Here is a 16,899-nt window from a genome sequence, read left to right as displayed (position 1 = left end):
TGTATTCTAATAAATTTATCTGGGGTCAGAGAACAGACAGCCACTAGATACAAAGGCTAGAAAATGGTGGCACTCACACCTTTAATCCTAGCATTCCAGAGATAGAAATCCCTCTGGATCTCTGTGAGTTCAAGGCCACATTGGAAATAGCCAAGCATGGTGACCACGCCTTTAATCCAAGAAGCAAGCCTTTAATCCCAGGGAGTGGTGGTAGATAGCAAAAAGATATATAAGGCGTGAGGACCAGAAACTAGAAGCATTTTGGCTGGTTAAGCATTTTGGCCTGGTTAAGCATTCAGGCTTTTAAGCAGCAGTTCAGCTGAGAGCCATTGGGATGAGGACACAGAAGCTTCCAGTCTGAGGAGACAGGACCACCTGAGGAATTGGCAAGGTGAGATGGCTGTGGCTTGTTCTGTCTCTCTGATCTACCAGCATGGACCCCAATAACTCGCCTCAGGTTTGATTTTATGAATAAGAACTTTTAAAATTCCTGCTACAGTCCACCTCTTAGGTGCTGGGATTCAAGGTGTGTGCCCCCACACCCAGATGAATGTATTTACTTTTTGATTTTGAAATAGTCTCTCTCATCCATCCCAGACTGGCCCTGAATTTGAGTTGCAGCTGAGGCTATCTCCACCCAGTCTTCCAAGTGTTAGGATTACAAGCATGTGCAGCCATTCCTGGATTCTCTCTCTCATATATATATGCAGAAGACTGAAGCAAGAGGATGGAAAGTCTGAGGACATCCTGACGACACAGCAAATTCAAGACCAGTTTAAACTGCACAGGGAAATGCTCAAAAACCCAAAGACTGAACACTTGTTTAGCATTGGCAAGGTCTTGGGTTCCATTTCTGGCAATACAAAACAAAATAAACAAGAAAAAATCTAAATAAACTATGATTATAAAAGTACAATTTGAAAATATTTCTTTCTCGGTTTTTTATTTAATCATCTACAAGTAAAACATAATATCAAAGAATAGACCTGCCAATATTTACTTCCTAACTAGCATTATTTCTAACAACCCAACTGGAATCTGTTTGCAGTGATAATTGCTGAAGGTAGGACAGCAAAAATACTGATGCCAAGATATTTAACAAGACTTTAAGTAGCCAATAGAATAGACCTATAGGAAAGGTTCTGGTTCAAAGAATATAAAACCAATATATTAAAGCCAGCATAGAGTCTTTTCTAGCTGGTTTTGGGCCTGTTAAACCTAATAAGGATTCTGAAGATAGAAACTTGAAGCCAAAATAAGCATTGAGAACATTGTGTCCCATTAATAGTAATGAAATTAAATTTGTGTACCACTGAATAAAAATATAAATTCTACTTACTTATTCACATAGAGTATCTGGGCTTACACTGCTATCACTCCTCCAACAATAACAGCCTGATACCAGGTAGTGTTTTTGAAACAGGCTTTGATAAATGCACAAAGGAGTAATCTTAACCACTTTGTACCCAAACCATCTTCTCAAATCTTGTGTCTTAGATGAAACTTTTGTGCAGGATGAAGTTGAAAGATATTTCAGATATAGTTGTATTATCAGAAGTACAATAGACTATTTTGAAGTCTTTAGACAATGACCATGAACACTTCACAGAAACAAATCTGTCATGCACCCAAAGAATTTTACTCCATAAAGTAGTAAGTCAGCATCTCCCATTTTCCAAGCCAGAAACTGTTTTGAAGCTTTTCTTTTTGTTTGATTGTTGAGGCAGGGTCTCACTATATAGTCCTGGGTGAAGCATTTCATATTAGAAAAAAAGAGATAAGTGATTATTGCTGTTAATTATAGAATTAGAAGATCAATAGAACTGCTTCTTTTAGTGTCAGGTCCCAAAGATATCTGGAACAAGGTTCACATAGTTAGTACCTGTGGCTCCTCCAGGCACTTCTCACCCCGCTCCCTACCCTAAACCTCTCCAGCCCAGGGGTTGAATCTCACATCCCTTTCCCCAGCTTCTCCTTCCTATATAAACCTGCCATTTTAGCCATGTGTTCTCTTGGTCTTGGTCTCTCCTCTCTTGGTCCCTTGCTCTCTCTTCTCTTCCTCTTTTGTCTTCTGTCCCACTCTCTCTTCTCATGGCCCAGTTCAGTCTGGACTCCTCCAGATCCCTCATGAAGGGTTCACAACACGCCCCCATGGTCGGGCGTGTTTGCATATGCCTGGCAGACACTTCCGCCTAGCCAGTTCCAGGTCAAGATAGCCATTTCCGGGTCAAGGCGTCTCGTGTGACCAGGATCCGTGACGTTTCATGGCAACGTAAGCGTGCAATGTGGTCGTGTGATCTACGCACATGCATGGAGTAGTGACATGACCTGGGCACGCCCAGCCTTTAAAAAACAGGCGCCATGTTCCCTGTTCCTCCTCCTTCTTCTTCACGCACGTGTCTCTCCCACAGGCCTGCGCACTCTGCCCCTTTATCTCTAATTAAACTCTTATTAGCATATTCTGTGGTGTTTCGTGACATTTCCTTGCAGGGTAAGAACACAACGCAGCCAAATAACACCACATGTCTACAATAAAACCTTCTCCTTAACTATACCTTGGAGTGGTCATGGCCTCATTTTCATTCATTTGGGAAACTCATTTCAAAGTTGAATTGTAGCTAAATTCTCATGGCACACATTTTAAGTCAGGTGACTTAAACAGACATTTGACTCATAGACAACATAAATCAAAAGCCTGTAAGGTTAAATAAAGACACAGATAGAGGACAGATATTTTAAGCTATTAGCCTAAAGAGACTTTAAAACAAGCCAAAGAAATCTCATAAGCAGTTAGAAAAATCAGTCTGAAATACAGAAAAACTGCCATCTAGCTGAGATTTTTTTTTTCTCTACAGGAGTAGTTCATGCCTTCAAAACAAATAAGTAGAAAAAGAAAAATGACAGGAAATTTGAAACACAGACTTCCAGGCTACTGCCAACACAGTTTGTAATAGACTCCCGTATTCAGAGTTGCCTCTAAATTAAAACAAAACAAAACAAAAACAATAACAACAAAAACATTGAGCCCAGAGTTTCTCATATTTGGTAAACTATTTGGGAAATTTCACAAAATCTGCAGGCCAAGTGCTTTTGTTTACTCTCAACAATCCAACCTTTCCATTTTGCTTTGTTTTCAGCCATTGTAGTAAAACCAAAGAGACAGCTGGTATAAACCTAGGCACTCTCTTTTCTAAGAACAGATGACACATATATCCTAGGCATATAAGAAAAGTCTTTTTCTTCCACATTCAGGCCCTTGTTACTGTTGAGAAATGCTTTCCACGTTCCTGTCTGCTGCAGATTGCCATGTCCTGACCACTTGTGCCTCCCAGAATACCGGATTATCATACATTAGGAGCTGTGTTCTAGTAGAGGGACAGCTCACACTGAGTCACTGGTAGCCACACTGCTTTAGCAAGGACCTGGGAGGCTCAGCCCCACCAAGCTTATAATTAGCTTCATGGTTTACAGGAGAGCTTTCAGAGCCCAGCAGATCTTCCTTGTTGCCCAGCTGACCTTCCACTATGCAGCGACCTAGTTCATCAGACCACCCACTGCCTCAGTTTGTCTTCTCAGCATGGGAGCCTTGCCCCTTGCCTGGGGTAAAGTCATCCTATTTTGCTTTTAACTAGAGACATGCCTTCCTATTTATCTTCCAGCTTCCCCCACCTGGCTGGGACTCTGCTTAGAGTGAGTCAATGCCTAAGAACTTTTTTTAGGTGTTGGTATACCATCCAGACTATCCCAATCATTCCAGCTTAGTTTGCTCTCCAAAGATCCTATAATTGCTCAAAGCCGGTCTGTCCAGCCAGGTGAGGTTCCTTGTGGTAACCTATCACCTGATTCTGGATCCACCCTCCTCCCACCAGCTGGTGTTGTTAAAATGTTGATGATGGCAGCAATCAATGCTAATTAAGACCTTTGTCAGGAACTGTCTCTGGTACTTGATGTACTTAAATTCCTTTCATTACAATTACTATTCAAGGAGAAACTAAGGTTGGAAGAAGTACATTGGATTGCTCAGGCTTACCCAAATAGAAAGAAGCACAGCCAGGACTTGTTCTTAGACTTGGGATGCCAAGCACAGGCTGAAGGCTCTACATGTTCACTTTGCTTCTGCAGCATTCCAATACACAGCACGGTTGTTGAAGGGTGTTTCCTTCAGAGCTTCCCAACAGGCCTTGAGTTTGGACAAAGGCACTGTATACCATCCATTAGAAGAGTTTGCTATCTCTGCCTCTTAATCACATTCTTCCTCAGCTGGCTTCAGTATTGTCTTAGTTACTTTCCTCTTGCTGTGATAAAACACTCTGACCCACGCAAAGCCACACAGAGAAACCCTGTCTCAAAAAAACAAACAAACAAACAAAAACAACAACAAAAAACAAAAAACAAAACACTGACTCAAAGCAGCTTGGAGAATGGGGTTATTTTGCTTATAATTCCAAGTCATAATCTAGTGTTGAGGAGAATCAGGTCAGGAACTCAAGGCAGGGAACCTGGAGGTAGGAACCATAGAGGAATATTACTTACTGACTCACTGGCTCATGCTCACCTAGCTTTCTCATGCAGCCCAAGCCAACCTGCCTAGGGATGGTGCCACCCACAATGGGCTAGGCCCTCTCACATCAATCATTAGTCAAGACAGTCTCTCACAGACATGGCCACAGGACAATCTGATTGAAGCAATTCTGTGATTGAGGTTCCCACTTCCCAGGTCACTTTCGGTTGCATGGAGTAGACAATGAAAACTAACCAGGACAACTGCCAACAGGAATGCTTTATTGTCAACTATCAAATGTCATTGTTTAGTGCAGTCATTTGTCAGGCCTATGAGGAGTACAAGTTTCCCTAGCATCTCCAGAAGCTCCAAATCATGAGGTTCTAGATCAAAGCTTTCTATGTCAGTACTAAGAATGAAAGCTAGAGAAGTAATTTGTTTTAGGTTTTACAAAGAGTTAATGGCAGAACTACCTTATTAGTAACTTGTTCCATTGCTATCATGAAATAGAAATGATACAAGTAATTTAGGAAAGGGTTTGTTTTGGCTCATGGTTTCAGGGTATAGTCATCCCGGCAGGGGTAGGGGTGTTGGTCGTGGCTTTGGAGCTTTGAGGCAACTCTTTACATGGCACCTACAGTCAAGAGCAGAAAGATGAATTCTTGCAGTTCAGGACTTCAGCCCATGGAATGACTCTTTCCTTTCTCAATCCAATCTAGATAATCTCTCACAAACTTGCCCAAAGGCAACCCAGTATAGATATTTTAGAGGCATGCTCAGATTCTTTTAAAAATGACCTCTGTCAGGCAGGCAGGCAGTGGTGGTGCATGCCTTTAATCCCAGCACTTGGGAGGCAGAAGCAGGCAGATCTCTGTGAGTTTGAGGTCAGCCTGGTCTACAAAGCAAGTTCCAGGACAGCCAAGGCTACACAGAAAAGACCTGTCTCGGGGAAAAAATGACCTCTGCCTCTGAGCTTTAATCTGACATAGAGCAGCAAAGGGGGGCTAACTAAAATGATAGTTAATGTAGTTTATAAGGAAAAAATTGTTGGGCAAGTGTAGCTAGAGTTTTCCTGCCTTGCCCACAGTCAGGACAAATCTTTGTCACCCACCAGTCCCACAGCTGCTCAGACCCAAACAAGTAAACACAGACACTTATATTGCTTACAAACTGTATGGCCGTGGCAGGCTTCTTGCTAACTGTTCTTATAGCTTAAATTAATCCATTTCCATAAATCTATACCTTGCCACGTGGCTGGTGGCTTACCGGCATCTTCACATGCTGCTGGTCATGGTGGCGGCTGGCAGTGTCTCTCTGCCTCAGCCTTCCGCTTCCCAGAATTCTCCTCTCTCCTTGTCCCACCTACTTCCTGCCTGGCCACTGGCCAATCAGTGTTTTATTTATTGATCAATCAGAACAATTTGACATACAGACCATCCCACAGCAGGCAAGAATTGCTGTTACCAATCTGTCTCTGGCAAAGACTAGGACCTTCTGTGTCCATATACAAGTCTAGAGTCCAGAAAAAGGCTCACAAGTTTATTTGTATAACCATCTCATTTATACCACAAGACAAAAATCAGTATCATAATAAAAGCAACCTTTGAGAGCCAGATATGATGTCTCATGCCTGTATCCCCAGCATTCAGGAAGTTGAGGCAGGAGGATCAAGAATTTGAAGGCAAGACCTGGAAATAGCTCAACAGTTAAGAGCACTTCTAGAAGATCAGGATTAGATTCTCAGCACTCACATGGTGTCTCCCAACCATCTGTAGCTCCAGTTCCAGGGAAACTGATGCCTTCTTCTAGCCTCCTCAGGCACCAGGCACCCATAGAGTGCACAGGCATACATGTAGGCAAAACACCCCTACACATGAAATTTTAAGAATTAATAATAATAAAGATTTTTTAAGCCAATGTGGGAACATATTAAGGTTCAATTTTTTTTTAAAGCACAGAAAAATAAACAAAAGAACTAGTAACCCCTTTAACACTTTACTACATGCCAGTGAGTGCTCCAAAGAAGCACTCCTGTGTGCTAGTTTATTCCCACAGTGAGCCTAGGAAGTTGATGCTTTGTTATTCTCATTTTATGGATAAGAAAACAAGGAGCCAGAGATGGTAAAGAATGTGTCTAAGACTACACAGATGGAGGGACACAGAACCAGGATCTGGATGAAGCTGTCTACTTCTTTTTGTTTTTTGTTTTTTGTTTTTTTTCGAGACAGGGTTTCTCTGTGTAGCTTTGTGTCTTTTCCTGGAACTCACTTGGTAGCCCAGGCTGGCCTCGAACTCACAGAGATCCGCCTGGCTCTGCCTCCCGAGTGCTGGGATTAAAGGCATGCGCCACCACCGCCCGGCTCGAAGCTGTCTACTTCTAAGCTCTACACCCCTAACTCTTACTCCAGATTAGCTTTCCTAGGAAACACGCATGGGAGTTTTGAAGATGCTCAGAAAGATAGAATGACCTGAAACCTTCTGTCTTGGAAGAAGAGCAAATAAATACCCAGTAGTCACAGGCACTCACAGCTCCTCAGCTGAAAGTTTACCTACCTGCTGAGTGTGGACCTTGGTGGTCCTCCTTGAACTCTTCAGGGTTTATCATTTTACCCCATATGGTGTCTAGGCCACTCTCAGAGTGCTTTATAATCATTAATATTCCTGAGTTTAAAACTTAGAGCACACAAGATGCAGAGAAAGGATCCAAATAAAACTAACAATAAACTTTGGCAATTTTCGATTTTTGTTGCATAACTCCTTGCTTGGGAAGAAATGCTCAAAGATCAACAAAAAAATAAAAAAATAAAAATAAAAAACAGGATGTTAAAAAGCACTTTTATTGTTATGTTTTCAGCAGTTTACTGCCAGACTTAGACCACTCCTGCCAAAAATAGCTGCTCTCTCCTACAACCTACACAATTTTGCATTTGCTAGGAATTTGTTAGGATTTTTCAACATGAGACCATAGTTAAAAAAAAAAAAAAAAAAAAAAAAAAAAAGAATGTTCCAGACATTAGCAAAAGGAAAGAACCCCTGGGTGGAACTAGGAGCCCTGCAGTCCCAGGAAACTTTGAGATCAGCATCTGAAATGGAGTTTCTTTGGTGTGCTCATAGTTGTTTTGGGTATCTGATTGAAGGTTTCTAGTCTATGGGCTAGTAACGCAAGATGAAACCAGATCAAAAAGATGTGGGAAGGACCTGAGACCAAGAATTAAACAAAGCTGAGCTCAAATCCCAGGATTAACAGATTCTAGTGGTGTGACCCTTCTGAACATCTACCCCTTATATGTAAATGAGAAGCAAAGTACCATTCTGTGGTCATGAGGGTTAAGGAGGTATTGTGTGTACACCTAGAAGGGGGTGAGGACAGTATAAACAGTGATTATAATCATATGTGCACTGCTCAGCAAAGTGTCGAAAGTTCTAGAGAAGGTTGGATAGGCACAAATGATGGATGCTAAGAAGAGACAGAGGGAAACAGGCAATGAGCAGAGGGTTAAGGAGAGAAGACTAAAGTTTGAAAACCATTGTTCTAGGTCCTTAGTGGACTGGAGAGGACTTCAGCAAAGCTCATTAGCAGGTCTAGAAAACAACTACAGGCTGAGGGCTGACAAAGAAGAGAGGTGATAATGCAGACATAGGGACAGGCAGATAGGGCTAGATCTGAGTGCTGACCTATAGCTAAGGAAGCTCTAACTCTGACCTATGCTAAATGGCAATGCTAAATGACAGGCAGAAGAAGATGTTGGGTCTTGAGACCTCACTATTCTTTATGGAGGATCTCTCTTTGATACATCCTGTTTATTAGCCCTGGTGGTGTGTGTGTGTGTGTGTGTGTGTGTGTGTGTGTGTGTGTGTGTGTGTAGACTCCTAATGTTATAGCAGGGAAGAGAAGGATACTGAGTTGATTTTGGATATAGCTAAAAAGAACCAAGTCAAGGTTACCCCTGAACCCAGACAAAGACAATTATTAACCATTGCTTGTACTGGAAATGACTGACACTCAGCATTCATTCCCACCTCTTTCTAGGGTATCCTGCATTGAAGAGGCTGAACATTTTTAAAACTTCATTTTCCAGACTTCCTTGCAGTTTGGCTATGCAAGTCACTTACTGAGTGAGTTTCAGATGGTGGGGGTAAAGCAGAAATCATTAGCCACCCTTCTTGGCTTATTTGGTCAAGTTTTATGCCTATTACTAAGTAACAGAGGGAAATTGTTTCATGTTCTTGTGTTCTTGGCCCCACTTGCCTCCGGTGCAGTTACTTCCTCACAGTCTCTCTTCTAGGTCCCTCTCCCCACCCTGAAAATCTTGTGTAGGAGTTGAGGATGAAGCTCAACACTAGACTGCCTGTCTAGCATGCACAAAATGCTGGTTTGATCCCCAGCATCCCACAGATTGGAAACAGAAGTATATGCCTGTAATTCTTATACTCAAGAGAACCAGAAGTCAGGCTGCATGAGTCTGAGGCCAGCTTGTGCTGTGTGAGAGCCTGTCTCAAACATAACAGCAAAATCATGTATAAGAGGAATGAGGTAGAAGAGGAATCCTGGGCTGGAAGTTATTTAGGGAATGCTGGGCTTAAAATCTGTTCTCCCAAATTCCCAGCTGGTATCTATCTTCAGACCAAACTAGAAAACTCCTTTTTCCCTCAATTACTTCCACAGTAACTTTCCACTTGAGGGTCTGGGATATTTTTCCAGCTTCCACCAACACCTCAGCCTTGAAACCCAAGTTTAGCCAAACACTGTCCCTCCAGCTCATCAGCCTGCCAGGCACCAGCACATGTCCCAAACTTCCTGAGTCCATATGTGTGGTTGAATTGAGCCATGGTGACATTAGTCATGTTTATTGTTTATTGAAAACAAGGATATGTAGTAGCTAAGGACTCACTGTGGTTTCTGACTTCATAGTTGCTCACTAACTATAACAAGACAATGAAAATGACCAAAATAGACACTAAGTATATAGTAAAAGTAGATAGGATAAGAGACTAGACTCTTCTCTGCTGGTAGTAAGAAAAGGGGAGGGGGGCTTTTCTCCTTTACTATAGTGAAGCCATGTAACATGTCTTACTCAATTTCACATGAATATTCTCGTTTTGTTTTAACATTGTGTAGTGGGTAGCCATTCCAGCTTGGTTCTGGAAGTTCCAACTCCCATTGAGACTCTGGCAACTGTCACGCCTACGAGGCGGGGCGAGGGGAGGCGCCTGGGGACCCAAGAGCTGGATGGGCCAGCGCTCGCTCTGGGCGCTCTCTTGGTGCCGGAACGCTGACCGGTGCAGATTGACTGTGCAGAGCTCCGGAGAACACCGCTGGACTGCATTACACCTTCCCCAGACCCTGCGACCTACCCATTACTTAATTTGTGAGTTACGCCATTAAATAAATATCCTTTTAACTACGTGGAGTGGCCAAAATAATTTCTCAAATAAGGGACCATTGTCTTCTAAATTCTAATTCTCTCCATGCTTACTCTTGATTTCTCAGAATCCTTTCTTACATGCTATGTCCTCTTTAAATCCAAACCTCCCATTTTTGATAACAAATAAGTTTTTCCAATAGCAATCTCAGAAGTCACCAGAAGGAAGATGGGGCCCCAACAACAACAACTCTACCCAATCCAGAATGATGCCATGGTAATCATCATCATACTACACTTCTTGCCAGAATTTCAGACAATCTTACCCATTACTCTAAAACTTGCTGCAGAACCTACAGTTAGTCTAACTGAGATTTAACTATCTGAGCTTTCTCACAGTACCCAACAGAGATAACATCACCCCCTAAACAGCAGGAAGCAATTCTAAGAAAACGACGCCCCTTCTCCCTTAGGTTTCATAATTCTCAGGGTTATGGATGACGGTTATAGGGTTGGGGGTGGAAGAAAATATTAACTCAGGATTGTAAAAAAAAAAAAAAAAAGGGGGTGGGGGGAGAAGAAATGGAACAGATAGGTATAAGATATGATGGTAAATCATTGTATATACTAGTAAACAAACTTAGTAAAATAGCAACCTTAGATAATTTGCACTGTAATTTGTACTGTTATAGATTCTTATATGTTGATACAAATGTAAACTATTTTTATACTCCTGTTTAAGATAATTTGTATATTGATACAAATACAGAACTATATTTGTTATAATGTACATATATTTCTACTCTTATTTGAAACATTTTTATATTGATACAAATGTAAATTTATATCTGTCATACTTTATATATGCTCTACTTCTGTTTAGGATATTCGGTATATTGATATATATTTAATATTATTGTCATATTGCATATCGCACTATATATTCCTACCTCTGTTATAAATATCTTGTGTATTGTCACAATTTTGAAGTCATCGTTCTTCACCATACATTTGCTTATAGACTGTTTACCTTATTTATGTGAAGCCTTAGTCCTTAGGTTATTTCAATAGATAAGATTTATAGATTTATAGTCGCCTATGCCTGTCATCTCTATAGTTACGTTAGTTAGGTTATCCAGATTTACAGATACATAGGTCAGATGGGCAGGTAATCTTCAAACACTTCATAGACCTGGAGAATATGGCATTTAAATAACTTAGAATTCTGTTGACGTGAGACACAATTGCTCCTGGCTGCACCAATTGATCCGAGAGAATGTTGGGCTTCTAAGACATTTCCATTTGGAAGTTTGTCTTTTGGCACAAAATGGCCTACTGGGCAAAGAACTGCCCTTGCCTTGATGGCTGACAGTACAAATGCAATGCTCTCCTTTCTGGACAAGCGGGACACAAGGAAAGTGACCACTGTACTCTGCCAAGACAGGGTAAGATGGTCTTTCAGAAATCCTGCTTCTGAAAATGGTCTGTCAGATACTCTAGGCCTGTAGCCAATTTGAATGCACCAACAATGCTGAGAAACATTAGGTGACTGTCCAGGCTGCCAGCTGTCTTGGTCTACTCTTGCAAGATTCCCGAAAGTTGCTTGCATCCATCTACCATTTCTCAGGGACCATTATGTTCCTTCTCAGGTCTTTGATGTGATTGAAGACTAGCAGTTATAGTTACAACTTAGTATATATAATATCTTAGATAGAACATATTAAGTATTAGGTTCAGGTTCTTTAGGATAGGACACCTTTGAATGATCTTTATAACATGCTGTTTACCTACGCTCTATACTTCTCTGGATTTTAGTATGTGTTTCTTGCTTGATATTGTTTGCATTGGTTGTAGTTACATCTTATCTAGGTCATTATCTCTCATTATTTCTGGACAATATTTGATAACCATTCCTTTGTATATAGTCTTGTATTAGTTTAGAACCTTCTTATTTAGACAAAAAGGGGGAGATGTAGTGGGTAGCCATCCCAGCTTGGTTCTGGAAGTTCCAACCCCCATTGAGACTCTGGCAACTGTCACGCCTACAAGGCGGGGCGAGGGGAGGCGCCTGGGGACCCAAGAGCTGGATGGGCCAGCGCTCGCTCTGGGCGCTCTCTTGGTGCCGGAACGCTGACCGGTGCAGATTGACTGTGCAGAGCTCCGGAGAACACCACTGGACTGCATTACACCTTCCCCAGACCCTGCGACCTACCCATTACTTAATTTGTGAGTTACGCCATTAAATAAATATCCTTTTAACTACGTGGAGTGGCCAAAATAATTTTTCCAATAACATTGGGTTTTGATATTTAGCCCAGGCTGACCTCAAACTCATAATCTTCCTACCTCAGTCTCCCAAACTGAGATTACAAGCATTTATCATCAGACTCAGCCCATTAAAACAACAAAGCTAAGCCCGGGGGGGTGGCTCAGAGGTTAGGAATGCTCAATATGTAAGGAAGCACAGGGATCTGAGTTCCATCCTAGAACCATGTGAAAAACTAGGCATGGTTGGCCACACAGGCAACTGTGACTCTAGGGCTGTGAGAGGCTGAGGCAGGAGGATTACTAGGGCTTGCTGGCTACCAATCTATCTGAAGCAGCAAGTTCCGGGTTCAATGAGAGATTCTGTTTCAAAGGAAAAAGGACAGCCAATGATAGAACTGACATCCTCCCCTGGCCTTGGCATATGAGCACAGATGAGCAAACACACACACACCCTTCCCTCTTGCCCCCCATGAAGTAGCTCAATTGATAGAATCCTGCTTGACTAGCATGCACAAAGCCCCAACACTGCAATCCCAGCACATGGGAGATGGAGGCAGGACGACCAGAATCCAAGGCATTCTTGGCTACATAGCTAGTTCAAGGCTAGCCTAGACTACCTGATACAAAACAAAAAGTTTTATGAAGATACAATTCACATTTCATACAAATTGCCCATATAAAATGTACACTTTTTAAGTGACTTTATTTGTGGAACCCAATTATAAGACATTTTAGAAAACCATATATCCAGAAGCCTTTACATCTATATCCCTCCAAAATCCCCAGACCTTAGCAGAAATTAATTCTAGACACTTGGCTTTCTTAATAAAATTGTTTAGATTCATTTGTTTTATTTTAACAAGTATAAGAGTATTTTTCCTGCATGTATATATGCATACCATATGCACACCTGGTGCCAAGGTAAGTCAGAAGAAGGCGTTAGATTCCCTGGAATGGGAGTTACAGAGGGTTGTGAACCATGTAGATGCTGGGAACTGAACCTGGGTCTTATGCAAGAGCAACAAGTGCTCTTAACCATGAAGACATCTCTCCAACCCATAATTCCAGAACATTTTCTATAAATGGGATCAGACAATATCTGGTTTTAACAGATTATTTTTATAAAGGCAAAATATGCTTAGCTCTTGTTACAAAGTCAAGAAAATTAAATGAAACTGGGGATGCCAGGTAAATGTGACTTACAGTCAAAGAAGGACTTAAGAAGACTATTGGTGAAATTATTAAGGCCACTCCATGTAGTTAAAAGGAGGTTTATTTAGTGGCATAACTTACAAATGAAGGGGTAGGTAGGTCGCAGGGCCTGGGAAAGACGTAGTGCAGTCCGGCAGTGTTCTCTGGAAAACTCTGCTCAGTCTACCTCAAGCATCCAGGGTCCGGAAACCAAGAGAAGGCGACACATCTGGATCTCGGGTCTTCAGGGCCCTCTCTTGGCCCTGCCTTGTAGGTGTGATTGTTACCGAAGCCTCAATGGGGGTTGGAACTTCCAGACCAAAGCTGGAATGGCTACCCACTACAGAGGACTTTAATGAGCAAGGCATTTTCATATGAAGATCCATCAAACATTCAGTGGGGCAGTCTGGGTGTTAGTCCAGTTTCCTACAAGCCAGCTGTACTCTTTAAAGTGTGGTTTTTGAGGGAAATTAATTCTGCAACTATTTGCAATATACTCTCAAGGGAGTTGTATATATTAATTTTTCTCATTGGTGTGATGAAATACCTGATAAAAAGACAACTTAAGGAAAAATATAGGTTTATTTTGGCTTACCCTTTGAAGGAATATGGTCCCTGTCTTAGTTAAAGTTCTATTGTGAAGAGACACCACAGCCATGACAACTCTTATGAAGGAAAATATTAAATTGTGGCTGGCTTACAGTTCAGAGGTTTAGTCCATTATCATAATGGTAGGAAGCATGGTGGCATACAGGAGACATGGTGCTGGAACAGGAGCTGAGAGTTCTACATCCAGATTGGTAGGCAGCAGGAAGAGAGAGTGAGATGCCTGGCCTGAGCATCTGAGACCCCAAAACCCACCCCCAGTGACACACTTCCTCTAACAAGACCACATCTACTCCCACAAGGCCACACCTCCTAATAGTGCCACTGCCTATGTATCTATGGGGGACATTTTTATTCATGCCACCACCGTCCATTATGGTGAGGAAGGGAGAACATGCAGCAGGGGACCTTACATCTGGGCAGAGAGGAAGAAGTGCTGGACTTCTATGGGCTTCCTCCTTTTCTTCTTATTCAGTCCAGAGAACCCAGCTAATATGATGATACTACTACACACATTTATGATGGGATTTTCCCCCTGAGCAAAAACTCCCTGGAAACATTCTCAAAGTCGAATCCAAAGCTATGTCTTCCAGGCTGTTCCAAGTCTGTCAGTTGACAGTAAAGACTGATCATTACAGGGGTTTTGCTAAGTATGAAGTAGATGTGTTTTTTCATGCCCAAGGACATATGGGAGTTACCAACAGTGTTAAGCAGCTATATGTCCTGTGAATCAGCAATGGCATAGCAGCTCTAATTTATTGGGGATCACCAACAGCTTTCTAGTTGCACTTTGGGACCACACAATAGGAGGGAAGGCACACTTGATACTGTAAACCTAGCCAAAGATGTAGCTGGAGGGATCCTAGGTCCTAAAGGTGACTCTACTACTATCATCTTGATAAATTAATATAGATCCCAACTGCCTTCTAAATATTTATTCTTATTCTATAGGCATGTGCACTCTCACCCCTCATTACAGAAACTCCATTTTGCAGTGGACAGGGGCTACTACAGACAACTAAAACTAGTCAAAATGCAGAGAAGAAGAAACCATGGAGTGTCCAGCCTGAAATGGAACATACTCAACACAATCCCTACAACCAAGGCTTAGGGAACATCCAGAAAGAGGGAGTAGAAAGACTAAGAGCCAGAAGACTGGGAGGATTGCAGTGAGGTAGTGTCTTCTGAACATGCAGGGATGTTGCACATATTAGCTCTCAACAACATGGTTATCTGCACCAGTTGAGGTGTCAGCATGGTTGTGGGAAAGGTTCACAAGGTCAACTCCACCACTAGTTGAATAGCCAGTCAATGACAGCTGAGAGAAGGAAGGAGAGTGAGTTTTCTTCTGGGACAAGCACTCTGATAAGTTGTCCAAGCCTAAATAGACAGTGCTAAACACGTGCACACAGGCAAAACTAACTGGACTCAATAGTGTGTATGTGAGTGCATGAGCACACATGTACTTTAGTGTGTGTAGAGATAAACAGGTCAGAATTTGAAAGTGGGTATGGTGGTGGGGGTGACATGAGAGGACTTGGAGGGGAGAGGAAATATTGGAAATTACATAAATATAGTATACTCATGTATGAAATTCTCAAAAATTAAAAAAATGTGAGGGCTGGAGTGGTTCATTGGTTAAGAACACTGACTGCTCTTCCAGAAGACCAGGATTCAATTCCCAGTGAATGTACATGGCAGCTCACAACTAACTGTAACTCCAGTTCTAGGAGATCCAATGCCCTCTTATAGCTTCCAAGAGCACCAGGCATGTGAATTGTGTACATACATACATGCAGGCAAAACATTCGTCACATAAAAATAATAAAATTTAATAAACTATTCATGAGCAATGGGGGGGCACATAGGGTGTGTAAAGTCTAGTGTATATCTTGGGAAGTCATAGCTTCTCAGCATAACCCCGTAGTTAGGAATCCAAATCATTTTTCCCTCCCTTCCTCTCCCCTGGCTGCCTGCTGTTGGGAGGAGAGCTAACCCAGCCACCCACCAACTGAAGCACTCAGGATATCAGGCCTGCACTTTACCTAGGCAGCACAATAGAACTGACCCTGTTGATGGGGGCACTCATGAGCCAGCCCTGAGAACATGAGAGATTTGGCCCCATCCCTCATCTGCCATAGATGGTGGGCTAGGGAGAGATATCCTCCCTGCACCCCCCGCCACTGCCTATGGCTGGTAGAAGAGCTGTCCCTTCCCAGCACCAGCTGCAGCGCAGCACTTGGGAAGAGTGGTCCCTGCATCTCACATGGGCAACAGAGTAGAGCTGGCCCTGGTGGTATAGGTGTGGGTGAGTAGGCCTTAGGGTGTGAGAACAGGAGAACCAGCCACACTCTGTGATTTTTAAGGCATAAGGTGAGCTAACTGGAACAGTGCTGGAGAGCTTACCCTGGTGGTGAGAATGAGGGAGAGCTGGGGGGGTTGACTAACCTAGCAGCTACCCAGGCCCAGAACCAGGGCTATGAGTTGACCCATTCCAACATCCACCCACCTATGATCTCCTGGAGCTTGTGAAGGGACTGGTCCTACAATCCCCAAATTTCAGGATCTCCATGACAAGGGACAACAGAATATGTCCCAGTGAGAGCCCAGTATTGATAGTATAGCAGAAACCAGAAGCTTAGAACCAGACCAATGACTCATTACAATGAACACTTTCAAATAAAGATGTATGGACTAAAGGGTATAATATGTGACTCACTGTGTCACACTACATGATGAGATTTTTCTTTCTCTTTTTTTCTTTTCTTATAAATTTTATTTTATATTTGAGGGTAGTTTGCAAGGACAGAGAGCAGATGTGAAGGGACAGAGAGATGAGTGGGATCAAGATGCATAATTTGAAATCCCCCCCAAATTAATAAAAAGTTAAATTAGAAAAAAAGCATCCAATTCAATCCTATGATGCTGTACATCTAATAATTAATAAGAACAAAAATCTTGTAAGTTATA

At 42.2% G+C, this 16,899-nt stretch overlaps 1 protein-coding gene across 5 annotated transcripts in view; it reads left to right on the top strand.

Annotated features, from left to right (window-relative positions):
• The window catches only part of LOC119087584 (actin cytoskeleton-regulatory complex protein PAN1-like), a 41,696-nt gene extending 32,007 nt beyond the window's left edge, over positions 1-9,689 (top strand). For 2 of the 5 annotated variants that reach the window (XR_005091052.1, XM_037203577.1), the window contains one exon: positions 8,532-9,689. Coding sequence is in view for 2 of the 5 variants with exons in the window: in XM_037203577.1 (XP_037059472.1) it covers positions 8,532-8,565 (34 nt within the window). In the remaining 3 variants the exon portion in view is untranslated. Of the gene's footprint in view, positions 1-597; positions 1,043-8,531 lie in introns of those variants that run through there. The other 3 variants (XR_005091051.1, XM_037203578.1, XR_005091050.1) reach the window with 2 other exon arrangements.
• Positions 9,690-16,899: the final 7,210 nt, after the last annotated feature.

The sequence above is a fragment of the Peromyscus leucopus genome, chromosome 3 (genome assembly GCF_004664715.2).
Source record: "Peromyscus leucopus breed LL Stock chromosome 3, UCI_PerLeu_2.1, whole genome shotgun sequence".
Lineage (NCBI taxonomy): Eukaryota > Metazoa > Chordata > Mammalia > Rodentia > Cricetidae > Peromyscus > Peromyscus leucopus.
The sequence above is the reverse complement of the archived record's forward strand: the minus strand, read 5'-3'. Positions and strand labels throughout refer to the sequence as shown.